Here is a 25,795-nt window from a genome sequence, read left to right on the forward strand (position 1 = left end):
TACAGTACTCTGCACACAGTAAGCGCTCAGTAAATATGATGGAATGACTGACTGACTTATGGCGGGCGCAGCCATTCCCAGCCTGGGCACACTCCCTGTCTCCCCTCTTTGCCCCCAGGGGCTGGGCATGAGGGTTGGCTGTGCATTCCTAATGGGGAGCGGGTGTCTTTGGCCCCTCTTAGTGTTCCGAGGCCTGCGGGGGTGGGGAGCAGCAGAGGCTGGTGACCTGTCCACAGTTTGGCAAGTGCGATGAGCTGCTGAGGCCCAACACCACCAGACCCTGCAACACCCACCCATGCACCAAGTGGGTGGTTGGATCGTGGGGACCGGTGAGTTGGCGGGATTGGGGTGGTGGCTGGGGGGTGGAAGGGGGGGACAAACCTAGGCGAGGCCCTCCAAGAGACTGCCATACATTGCTGGGGCTGTGGTGGGCTTTATCCTCTCCCCTCCCATCCCTCATATCCCACAGAATCCTCCCGGACAATGGGTCCATCCTCGGGGGGCTCTGACCTGCCCCCCCCCCCCCACCCACCCAGGGTGCATGTCGGACCACCAGCCCAGGAGGGCATGTGAGGCAAGGGTTTCCACAGGAGGTCTGAATGTCCACCTCCCTCCTTCCTGTCCTCACCTCCCTCCAGTGCACGGCCCCCTGCGGGGGTGGGATCCAGCGGCGTCTGGTCAAGTGCGTGAACACCAAGACCGGGCATCCCGAGGAGGACAGCAGCCTGTGCGACCACGAGGCCTGGCCCGAGAACTCCCAGAAGTGCAACCCCCAGGACTGCGACCTCGGCGAATCCGGTGAGGTCCCCGGCAGGGTGCGCGGAGCCAGAACGGGGAGTGGCCTGATGCTGGGGGTGACCCCTTTGGGAGCCAGTGGACCTCCGGGGCTGGTAGGCCCCATTCGGATCAGGTCCTGCACCACAGGGGGTCAGACTTGGAAAGCAGCATGACCTAGTGGATGGAGCACGGGCTTGGTAGAGGACCTAGGTTCTAGTCCTGGCTCTGCCATTGTGTGACCTTTGGCAAGGCAATTAGTCATTTCTCTGGGCCTCAGTTACCTCATCTTTAAAATGGGGGTTAAGACTGTGAGCCCCGTGATGGATGTAGACTGTGTCCAACCTGATTAGCTTGTGTCTCTCCCAGCACTTAGAACACTGCTTGACACATAGTAAGCACTTAACAAATACCATGAAAAAAAATGATGGCGGGAGGGAGAATCCACGGAGCTGAGATTCTGTGGCTACTCCAGCTAGGATGATGGTCTGAGGGAAATGAAGCCATCTTTGGTTCAATCAATCAGTAAATGGTATTTATTGAGCTTTTACTGTGTGGAGAGCACTGCACTAAGTGATGGGGATTGATTGATTGATTGATTGGGAGAATACAGTATAACAGAATTGGTAGACACCTTCTCTGCCTAAAATGCTTTGGGTTGCAGCTTTTCAGAAAGAACACCTTCTCCACACCATATGACCACCTATTCTAAAGAGAACAGCAATTCCATCTTTAGCTTAAGTCTAGAAACTTGGGCTCTCTCTAACGTGTGTTAGGTACCTGGAATTTTTTTAAAATTCTATTTGTTAAGCACTTACTGTATGTCAAACACTATTCAAGCACTGGGGTAGGTACAAGTGAATTAGGTTGGGCACAGTCCCTGTTGCACATAGAGCTCACAGCCTAAGCAGGAGGGAGAACAGATATCCCCATTTTTCTCTGTACGGGAGGGGAACTGAGAAAAGAAAAGACTCAGAAAATGAACAAGCTGCCCAGGAATTATGATGGTTCCTGCAGGAGGGAATTCCTCCTTCATTTGGTCAGATGAAGCTCCTTGTTGTTACTGCTCTGGCCTCTCCTGATCCCCGAGATGAAATGCCAGTGTCCCTATGTCTGCTGGGGACTTGTTTGCGTCTCTTAGACAAAGCCGCTCCCTTTGATCCTGGTGCCTACAGTCCCGAGCATGATCAGCCTTATTCGTGAGGCTTCCCAGTGGCCGAAGGAGTGAGGCACACGTGAACCTCATCGGCCATGAGACTCTGCCCCCTTCAGCAGAGCCAACCCTAGGGACCACTGATCCGTTGTGAGAGCCGGAAAGGAAACGGGGCTGTAATAGTCGTGGGAATTGAGCTGGGGCAGGCAAAAGAGAGCCAACAAGCTGGGAAAACTCCCCCAGTTTAGATGAGCTCGTTGTGGGTAGGGCCAGTGTCTACCGACTGTTGTTACTGTATTCTACCAAGCGCGTAGTGCAGTGATCTGCATACAGTAAGCACTCGATGAATACCATCGATTGCTTTGGGCCCTGATTGGACACACATAGATCCTGTCAGAGCCCTGGGATGTGGTAGGCTGGGAATTATTCCCATTACTCCCAATACCCCCAAAGATCCAACCCCCTTGAAGGAGAAGTAGCCCCTTAATGTTGACAAGCCGTGCACTCAGCTCTGTTGAATTAGTGGAAAAAGTGGAAAATTAGTGGAAAATTAGTGTTGGCTTAGTGGAAAAAGCCTGGGAGTCAGGAGACCTGGATTCTTAGTCCTGGCTCCACCGTTTGCTTGCCTGTTGCGAAGCCTTGGGCAAGTCACTTAGCTCTTCTGTATCTCAGTTTCCTACCTCAGCTTGCTACTTTCTACCTCACCTCACTACACTCCTACTACAAACCATCTGCATACTTCAATCCTCTAATGCCAACCTTCTCACTGTACCTCAGTTTCATCTACCTCACTGCCACTTCTCGCTCATGTCCTGACTCTTCCCCTGGAACTCCCTCCCACCTCATATCTGACAAACAATGGCTGCACCACCCCCCCACCCCCACCCTTTCAAAGCCTGATTGAAGGCATATCCCCTCCAAGAGGCATTCTCTAAGCCCTCCTTTCCTCTTCTCCCATTCCGTTCTACATCGCCCTGACATGCTCCCTTTATTTATTCCCCCACTCAGACCCACAGTGCTTATGTACATGTCTGCAATTTATTTATTGATTGATATTAGTGTCTGCCTCCCCCTTTGGACTGTAAGCTTGTTGTGGGCAGGGAACATGTCTGATTATTGTTATATTGTACTCTTGCAAACACTTAATACAGTACTCTGCACATAGTAAGCGCTCAGTAAATACGATCGACTGACTCTGGAAATTAGGAGTGAAATACCAGTTCTCCCCCCATCTTGGACCATGAGTCTCACTTAAGACAAGGGTAGTGTTTGAGCTGATTAAATTGTATCTACCCCAAAGCATAGCACAGTGCTTGGTACATAGTAAGGGTTAAATCAATAGCCCCATTATTGAGACTGTTGTGATCTCTTCTGCTCAGCCACTTAGCTAATTAGTTTCCAGAATGCCTCTATTGGGTTTGGGTTTCTTTAGGGAGAGAATCTGTTGGAGATCTGCCTGCGGTCTCTAGGCCTGCTGACTTGGCTCCACTTACACAGTTAGCACATTCTTTTCCCCTGCAGACCCTCCTAGTAGTAGCAGTAGTAGCATTTTTTGAACGCCCACTTGGTGCAGTGCCTGGTAGTAAGTGCTCGGGAAGTAAAGAATAAAGAAGCGACACCTTCCCTGCTCCCAAGGAACTGACACTCAGTGGGAGAGACAAACATTTATATGCATTGCTAGAGCAGCTCAATAAATAAATAAAACAGACCTGTGTACCTGAGTGCTAAGGAGAGTGTAAACAGTGACTGAAGGAACGATATGGCTTTGATTTCTGGGAAATAAATTGGTGAAGACTTGTTGAAAGTGGAGGGATTTGAATATGGGGCAGAACTGTGCGATGTGGGGAGAGTGGGAATTCCAAACCTGAGGAAGAGCGTGAGCGGCAGGGTTAAGAGTGTGGTACAGCTAGAAGGTTCCTTGGGGAGGATCAATCCATTGCATTTATTGAGCACTTACTCTAGGCAGAGTACTGTACTAAGTGCTTGGGAGAATTGGTAGATATGTTCCCTGTCCACAAAGAGCTGACAGTCTAGAGGGTTGGAGCTCCCTCAGGGGGCTCTTACAGAAGGGGGTTGCTGACATGGAGGAATGGGGGCATCAGGGAGGTGAAGAGCGGCTCACTCCAGAAACTGGAAACTTGGAAACTGGCCATATCCTATTCTCTTGGTCCTTGAAATCATAGAAGCAGTGTGGCCTAGTGAAAAAAGCTCAGGTCTGGCAGTCCAGGGACCTAGGTTCTATTCCCAGCTTCCCCACCTGCCTGCTGAGCATATTTGAGCATCTCTGTAACTTTTGAGTTTCTCTGTACCTCAATTGCCTCTTCTGTAAAATGTGGATTCAATACCTGTTTGCCCTCCCATTTAGACTGTGAGCACATGTGGTACAGGGACTTTGTCTGATTTGGCTTTATCTACCCCACTTACTAACACCTACAAAGTGCTTAAATATTAGTGCTATTCATGTCATCATTATCATCCTCATCATCATCATCCTGACTGCCTTTCCATAGCATCTTGGAAAAGGGGAGTCTGGGAAGAATTTGAGGAATTTTAATGAATGGTTTGTCTTAATAATAATAATAATTATTATTAATAATAATAGTGCTTGTTTTGTACTTACTACTTCCCAAGCACTGTTCTAAGCACCAGGGTAGATACAAGTTAATCAGGTTGAACACAGTCCCTGTCCCACATGGGGCTCCCTGTCCTAATCCCCCTTTTACAGATGAGGGAACTGAGACCCAGAGAAGAGAAGGGACTTGCCCAAGGTCACATAGCAGACATGTGGCAGAGCCAGGATTAGAACCCAGGTCCTTCTGACTCCCGGCCCCATGCCCTATCCACTAAACCACGCTGAACAGAAGGAAGCTGGGAGGACCAGAGGAATTGATCCACAACGGACCATGCCCTAGCAGCTGAGCCGGGTGGAATGAGGGCATGCGAGGCCTGAGGAGAGGCAGCTGGCAGGGCCCCTACTTCCTCCCTCCAATGACAGCTCATTCCCCCATCAATCAAAACATTGGCCGTGGCGTCATTTCAGACACCAAATCCATCCATCAGTGGTATTTACCGAGTGCTTACTGTGTGCCAAGCATGGATTAAGCACATAGAAAATTGCAGTACAATAGAGTCGGGAAACCCGGACCCTGCTGAATGACGCTGATGGGAGAGATGGGCTCAAACAGCAGAGTGGGCCCACCCCAGTCCTCGAACACAACCGCATGCTGGCTTCGGGCTTGGGCTCCAGGGCCATCACTGCTGTGAAAACAACCTAAAGGTCGACCCTTCGCCCTCCCCCGAGCTCTGTTTGCGGAGGAGCAGTCAGTCAGTTCACAGATTTCGCCTGCCACAGCTCCAGCCTTTGTGTTTACATTTTCTGTCACTGCAGATTTGAAACCTGGACAGGGGCCTGGGTTCCAGCCTTCTGCATCCTCCTCTCTGGCCCCAGGGCAGGGAGGCTTTCAGTAGCCTCTCCTCCACCCCCACTCCATAAACTTGTTTGGGCGCAATTTAATTCTGGCTCCCTGCTCATGGCCCTGGCCTATATTTAGCAGTGCGGAGCACTGAGGAATTAGCCCTCCAGTAAACACTAAATCAGGCATCATGCTGCCCCGAAGGGTCGGCCCAGCTTGTCCATCTGTCTCCCTGCCATCTGGGATCGCTGTCTGGTGGCTTCCCCAGGAGAGCGGCTGGCTGAAGGTGAGGAGGGGGGCACTACATGGCTTGTGGTTCTTGGGGACTCCCAGAGCCGGGCCAGGAATAGGTCAGGAGCAATGCCACGTGGGCGGCCAAGGCCGGGGCTGAGAGAGGAAGGGGCTGCTGGGACTGGTGAGCTTCAGCTCATCCCTGGGTTCTGGAGGTGTCCCCCTTCCTGGTCTCTTCTGGGAAGAGAGTCCCCAGGGCTGGGTCTTGCTGAGGTCAGTTCTCAACCTTCGTCTGGAGCAGTGTGTTCTCGGGCGTTGGGGCCGGTGCCTGAGACCGGCCGGCCCCTCCAGGGGAAGCAGTGTGGTCTAGTGGAAAGAATATGGGCCTGGGAATCAGGGGACCTGGGTTTTTAATCCCGACTCTGCCACTTGTTTGCTTTGTGTCCTTGACCAAGTTACCTCACTTTCTGGGCCTCAGTTACCCCATTTGTAAAATGGGGATTAACTCCTACTCCCTCCTACTTAGACTATGAGCCTCATGGGGGACAGGGATTGTGTTCAACCTGATTAACTCGTATCTACCACAACACTTAGAACAGTGCTTGGCACAAAGTAACTGCTTAATAAGTACCCTTAAAAAAAACCTCTCATCAGTACTCCAGTGTCATCCCCTCTGGGAAAATCTCGGGTTCTGGCTGACCCTATGTAAATGGGAATAGAGGGCTTCCTTTTCTTAAATAGCCCTGAGCCCCAGAAGCCAGAATCGGGCCAGGAGAGATACTGGTTTGGCCCTGTGAGCAGTGCCCCGACTGCCTTCCATAACTAAATTCCCCAAAGAGATCAGGGCCTGGGCAGACCAAGTCAGATCAAAGTTAAACCTGGGAGAGAGGCAGCAGCTTCTCATTCCATCCTCCTCTTCTCCCCCTTGAACTGAGTAGAGCCTCCCTTAGAGCCTGAGGGGCAAAATGCAGCCCAGAAGCTTAGAACTTTAGAAGTTTCCTTCCAGCTTCCTTCCCTGAGGGTGGCTGAGGGAGCTGAGAAGATGGTGATCACCTGAGCCCCTTGGGGAGAAAACATCATGGGGAGAGGAAGAGCCTTCCTTTGAGGTGCAGAGCCCAGAGGAGGGGAGGAGCAGCCTCTGGGGCCGCCAAGCCAAACCTGACTTTCAATCAATCACATTTATTGAGTGCTTAATGTGTGCAGAGCACTGTACTAAGCACTTGGGAGAGTACAGTATGAAAGAGTGGGTAGACATGTTCTCTGCCCACAAAGAGCTTACAGTCCAGATGGGGAGACAGACATTAATTTAAATAAATAAATATAGCTGTGTGCCCAAGTGCTAAGGTGCTGAGGGAAGGGTGAATAGAGGGTGAAAATCTAGGTGCAAGGGTGATGCAGAGAGGAGTGGGAGAAGAGGAAGTGAGGTCTTAGGCGGGGAAGGCCTCTTGGAGGAGATGTGCCTTCAGTGAGGCTATGAAGGTGGGGAGAGTGATCGTCTGTCGAATGAAAAGGGACATGAAGGCTTTGCAGGGTCTTTAGAGTGTAGATGCCCAACTTTAGGATATAAGACGAAATATGGGCAGGGATCTCAGGGGGATGAGGACTGGGAGGGGACAGCTTCCGAACTCCAACAGGCCAGAGAGCTGCCATTTTGGGTCTCTTTATCCTTGATTGGAAAGTGGCAGGTCCTTCCAGAGAGCTGGGATGGATGAAGCTGGGAGTCCAGAAAGAAGCCCCCTGACCCTTTAGGGGAGAGCTCTGGGTGTCCCCACCCTTAAATGTCATCACCCCCAACTCCCCAGGCCAGAAAGCAGCAGGTACTGCAACTTAGGCTCTGGCCAGCTAAAGACTAGGTTGCAATTGATCACTCAGTGTGGAACTTGTTGAACACTCACCATGTACAGAGCACTTTACTAATCAATTGGGAGAGTACAATCCAACAGAATTAGCAGATACGTTCCTTGTCCAAAACGATCTCATAGTCCAGTGCTTACAGTAACAGAGGGAACTGCAGTGACCCTCCAGCCTCAGGATGCCCCTCTGCCCATTTTAAAAAGCTAAATGGACTTGTACCAAAGATCGGAAATTTGGTCCCCTTCCGACAGCGGCTCTCTTGGCCCCCTGATTGGAAGACACCCCAAATGAGAGGAAGAAGGCAGGGGACAGGAGGTGCTTTGCCCAGAACAGATACGAGATTGATTTTTCCCTCTGGAACCACTGTCCCAGGGGAATGTGTCTGGAATCTGTCAAGAACAGATTCCTGGAGGCCAACTGTCGTGGGGAGTGGGAAGAGATTGAAAGAAACCAGTCCCAGCAGAAATCAGGCTGTGGAGAAGACGAGGCCCCCTTGGGAGAAGGCGGCAGGATAAAGCAGTGTTGTTAGGGGGAAATCAGGTTTCAGGATGGTGTCTCCCCCAACCCCAACCCCCGCTCACACTGTTCCCCCACCTTAGAACTACCTCCCCCATCAGACAGACCTCCTCTCCTCATATTCAAATCCCCCCTAAAATCCTACCTCCTCCTCCAACTAATTAACCTGAGCCTTAATCAGCCTTTCAGTCAACTCTGGCACTTGAGAGCTTATTTCCACCCTCCTGAATACTCACGTTTTTATGTTTGTTTAATTTATTTTGACCTCCCCTGGTAGGGTGGGAGTCCCTTGCGGACAGGGAACCCGTCCATTCGTCCTGTGTTATTCTGTAATTCCCAACAGCCTGGTACAGTGCAGCACCCCAAGGGGGTGCTCACTAACTGCTACTCCTACGACGACTAAGGAGACTCCGCTAGCTGCAAAGGCCGGTCCTGTCCTTGTCCAGTGGCTGTGTGTGGAACAAGGAAAGGTGGCGTGTGTGGAGGCCATTCCTCCCACATTCCCATTGTGCCTTTTTGACAATGGGCATTTATCATGTTGCCTTTTTAGCGGATTCAGTCGATTTCCCATCTGCCAGGAATTCTGCTGGCTGGACACGGTGACTGTCTAAATCAGCACTGGAGCATCAGCTGCTTTTTCCTGCCCCGTCACCCTCTCCAGCGGGGAGGGCGGGGGGACGGGACGGGGGGGACAGAGGGAGCACGGAAAGATTGAGCCTGCCCTTGTTTTTCCCACGATGATGGGGAAAAAAAACAAAAAACGCTATTTGCTTGTGCTGGTGCCTCTGTGCCTGAGTGGGAACCAGCTGGGGTTTGTGTCGCCTCTTCTGAAAACTCTGATAATCCCCTTCAGCCCCCGTGGTGGCCCCAGGCTCCCATCTCTGCCAGGCTGATGCCCGACCGGTCTGGGAGATCCACGGGGTGAGCCGTGGACTTGGTCCCTGCTCCACGGGCTTCGGGCATGCCGAGCTGCGGCTCTGTTCTCTCTGGGATCCCTGGGTGTGACTTTTTCCTCTCCCTCTACTTGGCTATTTTTATAAGCCTTCGCAATGGAAAGGAAGTCTCCAGAGGCCAGAGGACACACTTCCCCACATCATCATCACCACCACCAGTGTTTTTTGAGCAAGTGTTTACTGCATGCATAGAACTTGTACTAGATGCTTAGGGAAAATCCAGGAGAATTAAGAGACACGGTCCCGGTTCTGGTGAAGCTTTCTGCCATAGGGGAGAGGCATGCACAGCAGTGTGGCCTAGTGGATATAGCTCAGGCCTGGGTTCTAATCCCCACTCCATCACTTGTCTGCTCTGTGACCTTGGGCAAGTCACTTCACTTCTCTGGGCCTCAGTTATCTCATCTGTAAAATGCAAATTGAGACTGTGAGCCTCACATGGGACAGAGACTGGGTCCAGTCCAAATTGCTTGTATCCACCCCAACACTTAATACAGTATCTGGCACATAGTAAGTGCCTAACAAATACCAGAATTATTATTATTATTATTATTATTATTATGAGTCTGGTACAGCTAGAAGCTGGACTTGGGGGGAACATAGACAACAAGTTGTGGTATAGCAGATGAGAGCAGATAGTCAATTTTATTTATTGAGCACTTACTGTGTGCAGAGCGCTGTAGTAGGTGCTTGGGAGAACAATATAACAATATAACATAAATAAGATAGGTGAGGTGGGGGCCAGGAGAACCCTGAAGCCAGATGAGCAGAGTTTTTGTCTGATGTGGGGAGGCATAGGGAGCTGTGGGGAGGTTTTGAGAGGAGGAGAGATGTGCCCCAAGTGCTGCTTCGGGAAGATGATCTGTGCAGTAATGTTTAGTGGGATTGGGTGGGGAGAGGCTGGAGGCTGGAAGACCAGAGAGAAGACTAATGCACCAGTCTGGCAGGAGCGAGACCAGAGATCGCACCAGGTGGAAGCAGTTTGGGTGGAGAGGTAGGGGCTGGTCTGGGAGATCCTTTATATATACATTTATTTATTTTTACAGTTTGTATGTGCTTACTATGTGCCAAACAGTTCTAAGCACTGGGGTAGAGTCAAGCTAGTCAGGTTGGACCCATTCCCTGTCCCACACGGAGCTCACATGGCTTAATCCCCACTTTACAGATGGGGTAACAGACACAAGGAAGTGAATGTGGCTTAGTGAATAGATCACAAACTTTGGGAGTCAGAGGACATGGGTTCTAATCTCAGCTCTGCCCCTTGTCTGCCGTGTGACCTGGAGCAAACCACTTCACTTCTCTGTGCCTCATTTACCTCAGCTGTAAAACGGGGATCAAGACTATGAGCCTCAGGTGGGACAACATGATTACCCTGCATCTACCCCAGTGCTTTGAACAGTGCTTGGCACATAGCAAGTGCTTACCAATACCATAATTACTATTATTACTAAGTGAAGTGACTCGCCCAAGGTTACACAGAACACAAGTGATGGAGACTGGATTAGAACCCAGGTCCTTCCGACTCCCCAGCACGTGCTCTATTTACTAGGCCACACTGCTTCTTTTGTTGGAAGAACCAGCAGGATTTGGTAAGAATCCGAATGAGAGAATTGAGTGATAGCAAAGCGTGGAGGATGATTCACACTTTTAATCCCCATTTTACGGATGAGGTAATTGAGTCACAGGGAGGTGAAGTGACTTGCCCAAGGTCACACAGCAGACAAGTTAGAACCCACGTCTATTGTACTTTCTCAAGTGTCTCAAACAGCGCTTTGCGCTCAATAAGTGATGGAGTCGCCCATCGAGAACCCCTGCCAGACCTCAGTCCTGAGACTTCGGGGCCAAGAACCTATGCTTCTAGTGGCTCATGGCTTCTAGTGCTCATGGCTGTTGCAGTGCCACCCACACCCTCTCTCCTCCCCCCTAGGGCACCAAGCACCATGAGTGAGGAGGAGGGTGGGATGGAGCTCATTGCAAAGGACATCTGTGTTTTTGGCTCCCATTAGCCAGCTGCAGGCAGAACCAGTGCTAGCCCTGATCTCCCACTGCTCAGAGCCAGGCTCCACACCCTCAGGACCAGTACTCCTGAAGGAAACAATAATAATAATAGTCATGGGGATATCTGTTAAGCGCTTACTATGTGTCAAGAGCTGGGGTAGATACAAGTTAATCAGGTTGGAGAACGGGTATTTAATCCCCATTTCACAGTCGAGAAAAGAAATGAATTGACTTCCCTATGGCCACACAGCAGGCAAGTGGCAGAGCTGGGATTAGAACCCAGGTTCTCTAATGCCCAGGCCCATGCTCTTTCCAATAGGCCATGCTGCTCTTCAATCAATATTATCATTCATTGATTAATGGATTGATTGTCCCTGGACATGCAGGGCTGGTTAGCCAAAGATTTCTGCCCCGCTCCCAGCCAGCTCCCAAAATGGAGCTTCCTGCTGGCCCAAAGTTCAACTTCTCGCCCCTAGGCCTAAGATTCCCTGAACACTGTCATCCTGGGGCTAAATTCCACATGTAAACTAAGAATCCCCTCCTCCCTTGCTCTGTTTGGTTTTCCTGGAGTGGTGTCTGTCCGTCTGTCCGTCCGCCTGTCTGGATCCATCTGGATCTGTCTGGATCCAGAAGCGCATTGTCGCTCACCATGGCCCGGTGCCATCGCCACCCCCACTGATAGAGTCAGAAATCCAAGTCCAGAATGGAAAACCAATTCGGATGGAGAGAGGAGGGCGGCTTGGTTAAGTAGCAGCAAGAAGTAAGGAACCATTTCTCAAAGCCGGGCACCCTTCCGGCCGCAGCCCAAGTTTGCCCTCCTGTCTTCCCCGTCTTTCCACATGGGTGGTCTTGGGGATGCAGCCCGAGATGCTATCCTGCCTCCCCTTTCTCCTCCTGGAGCAGCCCAAGTGAAATGTCAGCACCCCTATGGAGATCTGAAAAATGGCCATCGGGGCCCACAAGGCTGCATCTTCCAATTCTCATCGCCCCAGGCACTGGGCTAGGCACCCCGCAGGCCCACAGGGACCTGACAGTAAGGATGACAGGCAGGGGCTAGTGAAAACAAAATGTGGTTTTTTTGGAAGCGGAAAGTTCCCTGAGAAACAAGAGTCAGAAAGACAAACTCACGGTTCAGCGCTTGCCAGTTCGACGCATTTCCTCCTTGCCCGACCAGGCTCACATCCTAGCCGTTCTGTCTCCCCATGCAGGCTCCATCTGCGACCGAGACCGCCTGACGTTCAGCTTCTGCGAGACGCTCCGGCTTCTGGGCAGGTGCCTCCTTCCAACTGTCAGGGTGCAGTGCTGCAGAACATGCCGCCTCCATGGCTCCGGCCCCCGGGAGCGGGGAGATGAGCGGGCGTCGCGGAGGTGAGGGAGCCCGGCCCGCCCTGGGCCCTGCTGCCCCTCGTCTGACTTTTCTTCTGGGGACCACGTTGGTGCTCTTTTTTTTTTTTTTTTTTTAACAACCCAGGGAAAATGTACTTTTTAGCCAAAAGCTCCTGTCCACGGTGCTTCACCGGTGGTGCCGAGACCGAGCTGAGAGAACAGACGGGTTTCTCACTTTGCCAGTCATACCTCATATCCCGCCACCACCCGGAGGAAGAGGAGGAGGAGGAAGAGGCGGCACTAGGCAGGGACAGGCAGGACCCAGCCACTGCCACCGGTGCTGCTACCCGGGGCTGATCACACCCTTGCCCGCTGGCTGCCGGGAGGGCCAATGTCCACCTCCTCCCTCTTTCTGGGGGGTGGGGGTACCTCGCCACCCCAAGGGGGATTTTTTTTATACTATTGAATTTTTAAACTATCCTTTTTTATATTTTAAATAAAGGAGCATCTATCCTTCCATAAACAGCGTAGTTTATCTTTGTTTTGGGGTGTGTTTTTTTTTTTTTAAATGGAGAAAGTTTCAGTTGGCTTTTCCCCCCACCTCTTCGGTTTTACTTAGAAATATTTACAGTAAAGTGGAGTTCAGTGACACTAGTCAGCCTAGCCTCAGACTGACTTGTGCCTAGGGCTGCTGTTCCTTTTTACTTAGAGTGTGACTTAGGGCAAGTCACTTAACTTCTCTGTGCCTCAGTTCCCTCATCTGTAAAATGGGGATGAAGACTGTGAGCCCCACGTGGGACAACCTGATCACCTTGTAACCTCCCCAGCGCTTAGAACAGTGCTTTGCACATAGTAAGCGTTTAATAAATGCCATCATTATTATTATTAGAGCAGCATGGCAGCTCACTGCAGCTAGTCACTCCTCTCTGCGAATGCTGATTGGGTCAAATCAGGACCCAAGATGGATGGATGGACGCATGGCCCTTTACCTCCTCCCCAAGGCCCGAGGAAAGAAAATGTGCAAAGCAGGAGAACAGTTCCACATGTGGGCAATGCTGCAGGAGAGCAGGTCACTCAGTTGGAGTTGGCTTACTCACTTTGGCTGTCTGTCTAATTCCCTGCAGGGGCAGAGGGAGGTGGTCTGCTCAGGTTAGGCCACCCCACTGTATACTCTTTTCATCCAATTCAACTGGACTCCTTGTTGCACAACTGGATTTCTGAACAGCAACATCCCATCCCGTTCCTTGTCCCGTCACACTGCAATTAGGATGGAGAGTATTATTTTTGGGTTCCTGTCAGCTTAAAAGCTTCTTCCTCGGGCTACGGATTCACCTCTGTGTGCGGGGAGGGGTGGGGGTCAGGTGGTGGAGATTGGGAGCAGTAAAAATGAGAAGGTTGAAGTGGGGCTAACATGAGGCTGGGGGCCACCTGCTAGCACCTCCAGCCAACCACAGGTAAACAGCCTCAACAGTTCTGGCCTTTAGCATAAAAGGCAACTGAACTGGGCATGAGCCAGCTGGAGGCTGGCAGTGACCAGAAGGGTCCAGTGGCATCTGTGCTGGTCCAGTTGCCCCCTCAACTCACTGTGCTGTAAACTAGCTCCCAGTGTGGTGAGTGGCAGGTGTCTGTATGTGTGCGTGTATGTGTGCGTGCCAAGGAGTCTCCCATCCTGATGTGTTCCCTTTCCGCTCTCCCTGCTTTTCTTTTCTGTAAAATAATTAAATCATTCCCGAGTGTTTATTTTATTGGCTGTAGCTCACGACTGTTTTGAATTAAACCATTCCCAAGGAAACTTGAGATTTGTCTTCATCGTCTGTTCCCCGGCCCACAGGCACTAAGCTACAGTTCCTCCCTGGGGCAGAGGTGGGAGGGCTGCTGGGTAGCAAGAACCAGCTCTGTCCACATCCCCTGGCGCTGCCCTTCCTGCCCCCTCAGCACTCAGAGCTCTTGGAAAGAGTAATTCCTATGTAAAATGAGAAGATTTTTCTCTGCTCTAGAGTGGGACTCCTGGCGCTAGGGTAGCCTTTTGTCTAGTATTATACCGCAAGAAAGGTCCATTGTTTTTATTTTAAAGGCCTGGCCTTCTGCCGCTGAGTCCATGGCTCAAGAGTGGCGCCCAGGACCACAGGGATCCAGGAGAGGAGTGCTATGGCTCTGGAACAAATGTGGTTGTGTTGGGGGTCAGTCATGGGACTCCCCCCCCCCCCCCAACCAATTTGTGGGGACACTCTAGGTTCATGGACTTCATTTGATCCACTGTGTCCAGAAAAGGAGTCTGGAAATCTGGAAAATAGCAGTGGATCTGGGAGCCAGCGCTCTGCCCAGCCACTCAATCTCCACCCTGAGCCAAGCCATGGTTGCCCTGTGGCATACAGTAAGTGCTCAATAAATACGAATGAATGAATGAATGGGGGGGTGGAGGTGAAGGGGAGAAGTCCACTCCCTTGTGGATATAACAGCTCATTAGTCATTCTTCCAACAGCAAACAGGCCTCCAACACGTCACATTCCCCAACCTTTCTGGCTCTTAGCATTCACGGTTGCTTGCCTGGAATGAGGTGAGCTTGAGAAAGTTTCAAGGCCCTCAATTCCCAGGATCATTTTCTTCATCATCCAAGATCAAGGCCAGAAGGGTCTTCCAGAGGTCACCTAGTCCAGCCTCCTGCCTTCAGGCAATTCGGTGCCTAAAGCTTGGTCAGACAGAGGGGCCCATGCTGGGCGTTAAGGTCGGTGATGATTCAGTCACCGCCCACCCCTCCCCACTTGACTTGGCCAGGGCGTTCTGACCTTCAAGGGGCAGATGCCGATCATGCTATGATAGACATTATGGCCCTCTCTGCTTGGGCAGCCACAGGCAGCCAATAACAGGAAATCATTTCTAACCAAAACCTTCAGCTGCTGCCCATCCCTGGCACCTTCCTGCCCACCGAAGCAGTGGGCAAACAGCCTCTTGCAAGGGCCCAGGTCTGCCACGGGGGCCTCTGGACACCTTTCACCTCTCCCATGCTGCCAGCTTTGAAGACGAGTGCTCTACCACCAGGCCCACCCATGGGCACCTGTTCCTATTCTCACTCAAGCACTGGGGTAGATACCAGTTAATCAGTTTGGACACAGTCCCAGTCCCAACATGGGGCTCACACTCACCCCCATTTTTACAGATGAGGTAACTGATGCATAGAGAAGTGAAGTGGCATGCCCAAGGTCACAGAGCAGACATGTGGCAGAGCCGGCATTAGAGCTCTCTGACTCTCAGGCCTATTCTCTATCCACTGAGCCATGTTGCTTCTGAATGAAATGAATGAAATGGACCTGCGAAGGGAAGGTGGTGAGCATTAGAAGAAAAGGCTGGTTTGCTGCATTTCTTCTGTTTGTCCCAGCCTCCCCAACCCCCTCCTCCCCTAGAAAGTACACTTCCTGTGGCCAAGGTCTGCGTTCACTTTATAAGGTCTCTGTAATATTCAGTGCCCGGTCCGGTGCTATGTGTGATGGAAGTACCCAACAGATATTAGCAATAAATAAAAAAGAAATGTCAGGACTTGGGTTAATGGTGAAGGCCCAGGCCTCACAGTGCTCAGGAAAAATAATTCTGTCTTGAGTTTGGAACAAGATTCTCTTCAGCATTTGACAGCTGCATTGTCCAGTACAGTAGGCTGAGGGTAGGGTGTGTGTGTAGGGCGCGTGCGTGTCTCTGTGTGTGTGTGTGTGTGTGTGTGTGTGTGTGTGTGTGTGTGTGTAGGTTGATTTTAAATGTCATTTCAAGTAGTCAAAAATTCCTCTGGTAAACATTAAGTATCTGCCATAATGAAGTCGGGGAGGATGGGGGGCATCTGTTTAAAGAGAATAAAAATACATTCAAATGGAAACAGTTTCGTGTTATCAGCCTTCATTGTTTCCTCTTGGAGCAAAGCCAGCCAGATCTCAAGGAAAGCAGCCATGGACTGATTAACTGGCTTTCCAGAGTTAAATGTTAAATCATTATAGTCTAATTTTCCTCTATCTCCTGGCAACTTCATAGTGGCCTGGGCTCTCTGACTCTGTTCCTACCTGGGGCAGGGACTCTTGGACAGGCAGGCGGGGTAGCAGGAGAAAAAACACGGGCCAAGTTGGCATCTTTCAGGAGGAGGCTGCCATGGGGAGCTAAAAGCTTTGAAACAGCCTGTGGGGATGCATCAAAGGGATCCTATGTTCGCCCTGGGGAAGCCAGTTTAGTCCTATTTTTTCTCAAAGCTAGAAAAGCCTGATTTGAACTCAAAAGAATGTGCATATTTGAGAGACCTTGGGTCTTCTGATACGAGAACAGCCTGGCAAATAGGAACACAATGTTTATCAGCCCACAATATTTTCTTTTCCTTATCAGCCTGCCCATGCCTCCCCAGAGAGCAGGAAGAATGAGGGGAAGATTCTTTACTATTTTGCATTAGACTAGAGTGAGTGTCCTCTAGCCAGCCTCCCCAACACTTCTCCAAATCTTCAGGATGACAGAGCCCTTTGGAGGGCACTTCAGCCATCCTCCTAGAAGAAATGGTTTTTATTGAACATCCCTTGTGGGCAATGCACTGATCTGAGTGCTTAGGCAAGTATGACAGACGTCCAAAGGTAATGTTCCCTGCCTACGAGTTCATGCTCTAATGTGGGAGATGGGCATAAAAATATGTGCAAAGCGTATAATCAGAATATATCATTGAGCCCCACAACACACACACACACACACACTGCACCTCTGATCCCCCTCTTCACACCCACTGTGCATCCACTCTTCCCTCATGTTTCATTCCTCTCAAATCATCCTCTTCCCCATATCTCATTCTTGTCTCTCCCCACTTCAATCTATACTTCACGCTGCTGCCTGGATCATCTTTGTACAAAAACGCTGTGGGCATGTTACTCCCCTCCTCAAAAATCTCCAGTGGCTACCAATCAACCTACACATCAGGCAAAAACTCCTCACTCTCGGGTTCAAGGTTCTCCATCATCTCACCCCCTCCTACCTCACCTCCCTTCTTTCCTTCTAAGACCCAGCCCGCACCCCCCACTCCTCTGCCGCTAACCTCCTCACTGTGCCTCGTTCTCGACTGTCCCGCCGTCGACCCCGGCCCATGTCCTCCCCCTGGCCCGGAATGCCCTCCCTCCACACATCCGCCAAGCTAGCTCTCTTCCTCCCTTCAAAACCCTACTGAGAGCTCACCTCCTCCAGGAGGCCTTCCCAGACTGAGCCCCCTCCTTCCTCTCCCCCTCCCCCTCTCCCCATCCCTCCTGCCTTACCTCTTTCCCCTCCCCACAGCACCTGTATATATGTATATATGTTTGTACATATTTCTTACTCTATTTTACCTGTACATATTTATTCTGTTTATTTTATTTTGTTAAGATGTTTTGTTTTGTTGTCTGTCTCCCCCTTCTAGACTGTGAGCCCGCTGTTGGGTAGGGACCGTCTCCATATGTTGCCAACTTGTATTTCCCAAGCACTTAGTACAGTGTTCTGCACACAGTAAGTGCTCAATAAATACGATTGAATGATGAATGAATGAATCTCTCACCATTCTCCCTTCTCCTTCTTGTCCGACAGACCTCCGCTCTTCCCATCTTCAAAGCCCTTCTATATTCACACCTCCCCCAGGAGACCTTCCCTGAGTAATTTCTCATCCCGCCCAGCACCCCAACTATGTTCTGACCAATGTCCACTTGATTCAGCACTGCCAACTCACCTAAGCACTTGGCTACTCGCCCCTCCTAGTATATCCTCCTACCTATAATTTACTTAGAGTCGATCCACTTTGCTAGATTGTAAGCTCCTTGAAGGCAGGGTTCTTGCTTACTATTCTACTGTGCTGTCCTAAGCACTTGGCCTATTTGCTCTGCCTAGAGGAGGTGCTCAAGAAATACTATTGAATGACTGATGCTTGCTCAGGGTATATGGAAGTAAGCAAAATGCTAGAGGGGGTTGTTTGGCTCACAAATAGGAGTTGAAGAGAGTTCATTGGGGAAGTCTTGGTGAAAGAGGTGGGATTTTAGAAGGGCTTTAGAACCTGGAAAGAGCTGTAATCAGTCAGATTTGGGGTGGTGGGGTTCCAGTTTGGGGGAACAGGGTGATCAAAGGGATGGGGTAGGATGAGTTGAGAGGGAGGTACAGTCAGTCAGCAGGTGAGGAAAGGAAAGAGAGAGAACCAAAGAGAGTAATCAAAATTTATCATTGAGCCGGTAGGTGAAATGGGGAGAGTTGGTGGCGAGGCTTGACAGATGCCTCCGGAGAGATAAGCATGGCTTCCTCAGTCTAGATGATTCTAGATTCTCCACAGGTGATTCAAGATGATTGTCCACAACCCCCTCAGCAACCCGCCACACTGTTAACTCTGCTTACAGACAAAGGAATAAGAGTTGAACTTTAGCTAGTCTCCACCGGGCCCCAGAACCCAGCCCCCTTTCTCCTGGGGTAGGTCAAGGTTGTTGGACACTTCAGAGTCTTGCCAGTCTGAGTCACCACCGCTTCCTGGCTGGCTCACACGGCAGGGTTGGTGGGGGGGGGGGGGCATAGCTTGCTGGGGGGGAGAGCAGGGGAAAGGCAGGGAGTGAGAAAGACTGAAGCGTTTCCAGAGCAGCTGGGATGGGAATGAAAACAAGGGACGGAAAAGCCCTGCCTTTGTTTGGTGTGTGCCAGGTGGAATGGCAAGGATGAAACTTGTTCCTGAGGACCTGGGGCCCAAACCCAGCCTCTGTGTTCATCTCTGGCCTGGTCTCCAGTCCCCACCAGCCCCACTCCCCACCCCAGGTAGCAGAACTTCTGCCTCATGCTTGCAAAACATCAACTAGATGCAAGCACCATCCCCAGTGCCAGCCTGGCACTGAATTAACGACACAATTTATGCAACAGCAGGAGACATCCACAACTTGTCATTATTGGGCAGTATCAGCAGTAGCAATCATACTGAGCATTTACCGAAAGCCCAGCCCCTGCCCTCAAGAAGCTGACAAACTGTGCAGTTGACTCACCGTGATCCAGGAGTCTGTGAGAGTGGGCAGGCCTATCTGTCACCTGCTGGAATTCACCTGCTTTACTTTGGGTCTGTAAGGACCTAAAATGTTTGCCCACTGGCTGGCTGTTCTCAGGGAGGTGGTGGTGGCGGGGGGGGCGGGGTGTGTGTGGTGTGTGTGTGTGCGTGCGTGCGCACGCTTGTTCCAAGGGGGTGGGGGGGTGTTACGCTCCTGTCCACACACAGTGAGGGTCTTTTTCTCTGCTAACCCCATGGACTGTTGGGTTGAGGGATGGCCAACTCCTGCTGGATCTGAAAAGAGATACTGCAGGGTAAAGCCCCTGCCAATAGCAGTATGGGGTTCTGAGAAATAGAGCCAAACTCCTTTCGATGAGCTAGTCAAGAGTGAAACGTGACTTAGAAGCGAGGGAAAAGCAGAAGAGAAGAAAGGATTTAAAGGCCCCTTCCAAAGCCTCTCAGGAACCAGTGGAATGTCTATGAAGCAGAAACCTCCCAACCGCTTACCTTTCACCCCCAGCTCTAAGTGGAAGGTTCACTGGATAAGTCAAGCAAAACTCAGATAAATAATTTAACCCCCAGTGAGGCTCTTTGGATTGGGAAACACTGAGGCATGGAGGACTCAGCCCTGTGAAAAAGAGATAATTGGTACAACTCCCCTCGCCAATCCAAGTATTTCTCAGCCTTCTATTGGAATTCCCTTCACCCACCTGAACCCAAAGCCAATGCTAGCAAAATCTTACTGAGAAGACAACTGACACTGAGAAAAAACTCTACGTGTGTGATTCTCCTAAATCAGTGTGCTCTGGAGATTGGCCTTGAGTTGGCATCTGAACCTAAGCCAAAAAATCCAAGGGTGGGTGGGTAATTCAGAATGCATGCCAGCATGAAGGAGATCTTATAGAAAATTGGAGAAAGCAGGGGAAACAGGGTAGAGGGAGGAGAGAGAGAGAGAAAGAAAGAAGGAATGGGGGAGATAGAGTGAGAGAGTAAGAGTGAGAGGAAAAAAAAGAAATGAATTACATCTCCAGCAAACTAGTGGTGGGAAGCAGGGATAAACATACAGAACACCAAAAGCTCTTTCAAATCACCATATTCCCACCAAGGCACGTGAAGACTGAAGTGTCCTAGAATAGGAATGGGAAGGGGGGGGGCGCCTGCTGGCTGAGAGGGTTGAAATCCTTTGAAGCTAGAGGAACTTTATTCCTATATTAAAGTGCAAACATGTCTGGGTTTTCAGAGGAAGAGAGCAGGGATTAAAAGAGCTACTCAAATGACCAGGGGATAGAACTAATCCCTTTATATACCTGCTTCCTTTCCAGCTTAACCACTGATAAGGTTTGGGGTTTTTTTTGTTGTTGTTGTTGTTTTACCAGAGACACATGAACAAAAGGATTTTTCACATTCTGGTTATCTCACAGAAACCAATTGGCTGGGTAAACAGAGTTAACCTGGAGATTTATCTGGAAGGGACAGAAATTTAGGATGGAATCCCCTTCCCTCTCCCTGCTCCTCTAAACCCTCCTAACTCTCTACTTCCTGGCTCAAAGCCACCAGCAGTAACTTCTAATTCATTCATTCAATCGCATTTATTGAGCACTTACTGTGTGCAGAGCACTGTACTAAGCACTTGGGAAGTACAAGTTGCTGGGAGGCAGACCTAGTGGGGAAAGCCCGGGGCTGGGAGCCAGGAGACCCAGGTTCTTGCTGTGGCTTCTCAGCTTGCCTGCTGTGTGACCTTGGGCAAGTCACTTAATGTCTCTGGCAGTACAGGGACTGGGTCTGGGTCTGATCTGATAATAATATACTGTATCTACCCCAACACTTAGCATATAGTAAACACTTAATAAATACTATCATTATTAATTTCATTACTACATGCCAAATGCTGTGCTAAGCATTGGAGTAGATTAAAAAAAATCAGATCAGGCAGATTAGATAGTCCCCATCCCACTCGGGACTCATCGTTTGAGCGGGAGGGAGAACAGATCAGTGAGAAGCAGCATGGCCCAGTGGAAAGAGCATGAGCCTCACAGTCAATCTGGGTTCTAATTCTCGCTCTGCCACCTGCCTGCTGTGCTACCTGGGGCAAGTCACTTCACTTTCCAGTTGCCTCATCTGTAAGCACTTAATACAATTGATTGACTGATCTGTAAAATAGAAATGAGATACCTGTTCTTCCTCCTACTTAGATCGTGAGCTCCATGTAGATAAGGGACTAGGTCTGACCTGAATATCTTCTAAGTACCCCTATAGTTGGCACATAAGTACTTAACGATACCACGGTTGTTATTAATAAATACCGCCATTATTATTACTATTATCATTGCTCAGTAGGGTGGTTTCCCTTCTCCTTTTCAGACTATTCTGGCATTTGTAGTCATCTACTGCACATCCAGATGACTCACAAAATTGCAAAATGCCAGGGGAGCCCCAACTATCTGCTTTGGTATCTTGGAGGCTTAACTTTATCCCAAGACAGCCTCTCTCCCTTCTACTCTTCCCAAACACAAATCCTCCTTTTGTGCAGAGAGAAATGACATTTGGCCTTAGCCTTAGCCCAAGACAGCCGCTCTCCCCACCATCCCCACAAACACAAATCCTCCTCATTTGCAGAAAGAAATAACATTTGCCCATCTCACGAGAAGGCATTTACCAGCCACGATCAGAGTTAAACGTACCCAAACCTCAACTTCAGTTGTCGGAATCCATGGTGTCTGAGCACTCGTTTCTTCCTTTCACGTTTCTAATTGATCAATCAATCAATGGCATTTTCTGAGTTTTTACTGTGTGCAGAGCACTGTAATAAGCACTTAGTACAGAACACAAACCTCTGTGCACCTTTGCCCCAACCCTGGTTAACACCTTCCCATTGGCTCACTCGGGGTGAAACTGTCTCTGAAACTGTCTCCCTGATGGCTCAAAATCAACTGCATTTACTGAGCACTTACTACATGCAGAGCACTGTACTAAGTGCTTGGAATAGTACAATATAACAGAGTTGGTAGATATGTTCCCTGCCCACAACCAGCTTACACTCTAGAGGGAATAATAATGGTATTTGTTAAGTGCTTACTATATGCCTAGCACTGTTCTAAGCACTAGGGAAGATACAAGATAATCAGTTCGGTCACAATCTCTGTCCCACACAGCACTCACAATCAAAATAGGAGAGGGAAGGGGTAGAGAATCCCCATTTTACAGATGAGGTAACTGAGAAGTGAAGTGACTTGCCCAAGGTCACCCTCCAGGCAATTGGTAAAGTCAGGATTAGAATCCAAGTCCTCTGACTCCCAGGCTCCAGGGTTCTTGCCTCTAGGAGGCCTCCCCTTCTCCCATTCTCCCCATCACCCAGGAAAAGTGGAGAGGTCGACCTACTCCTTGTCCGCAATGCCACTTCTGCACCATCCCACCCTCTCCTTCCCCAGACCTCTTTCTAAGTCCCATCACTCACCTCTTCCACCCACACTACAACTACTAGCTGCCGTCATCTACCGAGACCTGGCTCCCCCTCGGCTTTTCAGGGTGATTTTGATGCCCTTCTCCCCTCCTCTGCTCCTACACTGATGCTCAAGGTTTCACATTCAGCATCTGCTTCCGGTCAATACCCAACTCCACAGTCCTCCCATTCCACAACTGCTCAACTGCTCACCAGCCCATTTGCTTGGATACATCCTGGATCTCATCATCAAAAGTTATTGTTCCACTTCTAATGTCCCCAAGACCGGAAATACCATGCTCTAACCACTTTGCCCTCATATTCTCTTGTCTTGTCTTATGCTGTGAGTCATTTCTGACCCAAAGTGACACCACAGACACATCTCTCCCAGAACGCCCTGCTCTCCATCTGCAAATGTACTTAGTGTCTCCATAGAGTTTTTTTGGTAAAAATATGGAAGTGGTTTAACCATTGCCGCTTTCCGCGCAGTAAACTCAAGTCCCTGCCCTCGACTCTCTCTCATGCTGCTGCTGCCCAGCATGGGTGAATTTTGACTTGTAGCAAACTGCCTTCCACTTGCTAGCCACTGCCCAAGCTAGAAATGGAATGGGTAGGCCCCTACTTGATTCTCCAACCAACAGCCGAGACTGGTAGAATACTGGAAACTCTCTAGGTGTGACTCTGAGAGGGGCTTCATATTCTCACCCCATAAAATTTGTTCTCTCCTGCTACAGCGACCTCTGACTTTGAGACCTCCTTCTCTTACACCAAGCCATTATGCCCCCCCTGGATTTCCTGCCAACCCTTCCCTTCACTGGTGCCCAATTCCATGCCTTCAACACTGCTTCCCCATCAAACTCAACTCCCTCACCACCCTCGAGACGCCCTCCCCATCTTTACCTCACAACACTGAAGGAGCGTGGCCTAGTCGTTAGAGAGCGGGCCTGGGTGTCAGAAGGACCTGCATTTTAATCCCAGTTCCACCGCTTGTCTACTGTGTGACCCTGGGCAAGTCGCTTCTCTTCTCTTGGCCTCTGTAACCTCATCTGTAAAATGGGGATGAAGACAGTGAGTCCCATGTGGGAGAGGGACTGTGTCCAACCTGATTAGCTTGTATCTGCCCCAGCACTTAGTACAGTGCCTGGCACATAGTAAGCACTTCACAAATGCCATTAAAAAGAAAAGAAAACCCTTGATTCCTGTGGCTTCGATCACCTCTCTGCAGAGAGCAATTGGTGGAAATCTAGACACCAGGCCCGCTACGACTCAGCTCTTTTTCCCCCCTCAGCAACAACACTTCTTCTCCCTTGGCCCGCTGCCCCTACCAATTATTTGAAACCTTAAACTCCCTCTTAAAGCACTCACTGACCCCTCTTGCCCTTGAGGACTACCTCTACTACTTTGTTGATAAAACTGTAACCACCACATGGGTATGCTCCAAAATCTCCCTTACCTTTCCAATTTAATCCTTCCCTTGCCATCTCTCAAGAGATATCCTTCACACTCAAAGAATAAAGAAGTTCCACAACACCACTCCAGTTTCCCTGGTGTGATTTGATTTTACCAGCTCTGATGACAACACACAGGGTCAACTTGGTTGTCCTTCAAACTCCACCAACATTTTCCATCTATTAAAAAGCCAGAGTTCAGAGTCTGCCTTTATATTGTACTTCAATCGCTGCCTAAAAGGAACGGTGGGGTGGGGGTGGGGAAGGACAAGAGTATGGAAAAAAGGAGGGAGAAGAGGCTTGTTGTGATCAACAGAAATTTGTCTTCAAGAAAGTCCATGGGAACATTTCTTCAAATAGCTGCAATGATTATTGGGGAAGAGTTGTTAGGTAAGGAGTCAGGGGACCTGGGTCCTACTCCTGGCTCCGCCACTGGTCTGCTGTGTGAGCTTAAGCAAGTCACTTAACTTCCCTGAGCTTCAGTTTTCTCATCTGTAAAATGGGGATTAAGACCGTGAGCTCCATGTGGGACAAGAACTGTGTCCAAAATGATTATCTTGTATCCACCCCAGAGCTTAAAACAGTGTTTGGCATATAATAAATGCCTAACAAGAACTATAATTATAATTGATAATAATAATAATAATAATAATCAGGGGTTTTGCATTTGCAAACTGTCTTGCATCCAAAGCTCACAATGAGTTCCAGTCACCATCATCATCATCATGATTTGATATTCAAATTATCGGGACCAGGATCCTCATTTTGGTTGTTTTCCTTAGGTTTGGGAATAACCAAAGCTCATATTTGCCACATAAATGGTTATTATTATCAATACTAACAATAGCAATAGTATTTGCTAAGCACCTACTTTGTGCCAAGCACTCTACGAAATGCTGGGGTAGTACAAGATAATCAGGGTAGGCACAGTCCATGTCCCGCACGGGGCTCGCATTCTAAGTAGGAGGGGAGAACAGTTATTGAACCCCACGTTTTCCAGCTGAGGAGACTGAGGCACAGAGAAGCTAAGTGACTTGCCCCAGGTCACACAGAAGGTAAGTGGCTGAGCCGGGATTAGAAACCAGGTCCTCTGACTCCCAGGCAGGCTCCTTCCTCTAGCCCATGCTGCTTCCCCTATTGCCATAAATGGGACGATCCATTGGTTGGAGGAGATTAATCATCCCCTAAAGTTAGCCCTCCCACTGGGGAACAGGACATTGAATAATTGAGGGCTTCAAGATCAGGCATGAGCCAAATCAATGCCCCGCGACCCTCATAATAAAAATAATAATGATGGCATTTGTTAAGCGTTTACTATGTGCAAAGCACTGTTCTGCCAGAACCTTAGTCGAGTGCCGTGGGTGTCAGTTTACAGGGAGGCTAACGGCTCCAGGCCAGAGCTGGATGTCAGTGTGACTGCTGATGGCTGAGGGCTCGCTGTTCAGTCAACTGGGCCCAGATGTCTGTCTGTCTGGGCCCAGGAGGATTGGCCAGCACAGTTGGGCCTCCGTGGGCTGCTTCTGGGCCCTGGGTCACCACCAGGGAATTCCTTGGGGATCACAACTGTTCTGTCCTGTGGCTGGCAGAGAGAAAGGGGTGACCCCCACAGCCAGGCTTGGAGAAAAGACAGTTTCTAAAAACAGCTCTGCAGCAGGGCAGCACGTGCCAGGCGACTCGGGGAAGGCAGCCGACCACTGTACGGAAGGAA

General features: G+C 49.9%; 1 protein-coding gene across 1 annotated transcript in view; it reads left to right on the forward strand.

Annotated features, from left to right (window-relative positions):
* Positions 1-12,656, forward strand: part of ADAMTS7 (ADAM metallopeptidase with thrombospondin type 1 motif 7) — a 112,245-nt gene extending 99,589 nt beyond the window's left edge. Inside the window, exons 22-24 of the mRNA XM_038767000.1 lie at positions 183-329; positions 639-798; positions 12,098-12,656. Of these exons, the coding sequence (XP_038622928.1) occupies positions 183-329; positions 639-798; positions 12,098-12,261 (471 nt within the window). The 3' untranslated portion in view covers positions 12,262-12,656. The remainder of the gene's footprint in view (positions 1-182; positions 330-638; positions 799-12,097) is intronic.
* The last annotated feature ends 13,139 nt before the right edge of the window (positions 12,657-25,795 follow it).

Source organism: Tachyglossus aculeatus, chromosome 26 (assembly GCF_015852505.1).
Source record: "Tachyglossus aculeatus isolate mTacAcu1 chromosome 26, mTacAcu1.pri, whole genome shotgun sequence".
NCBI classification, from domain to species: domain Eukaryota; kingdom Metazoa; phylum Chordata; class Mammalia; order Monotremata; family Tachyglossidae; genus Tachyglossus; species Tachyglossus aculeatus.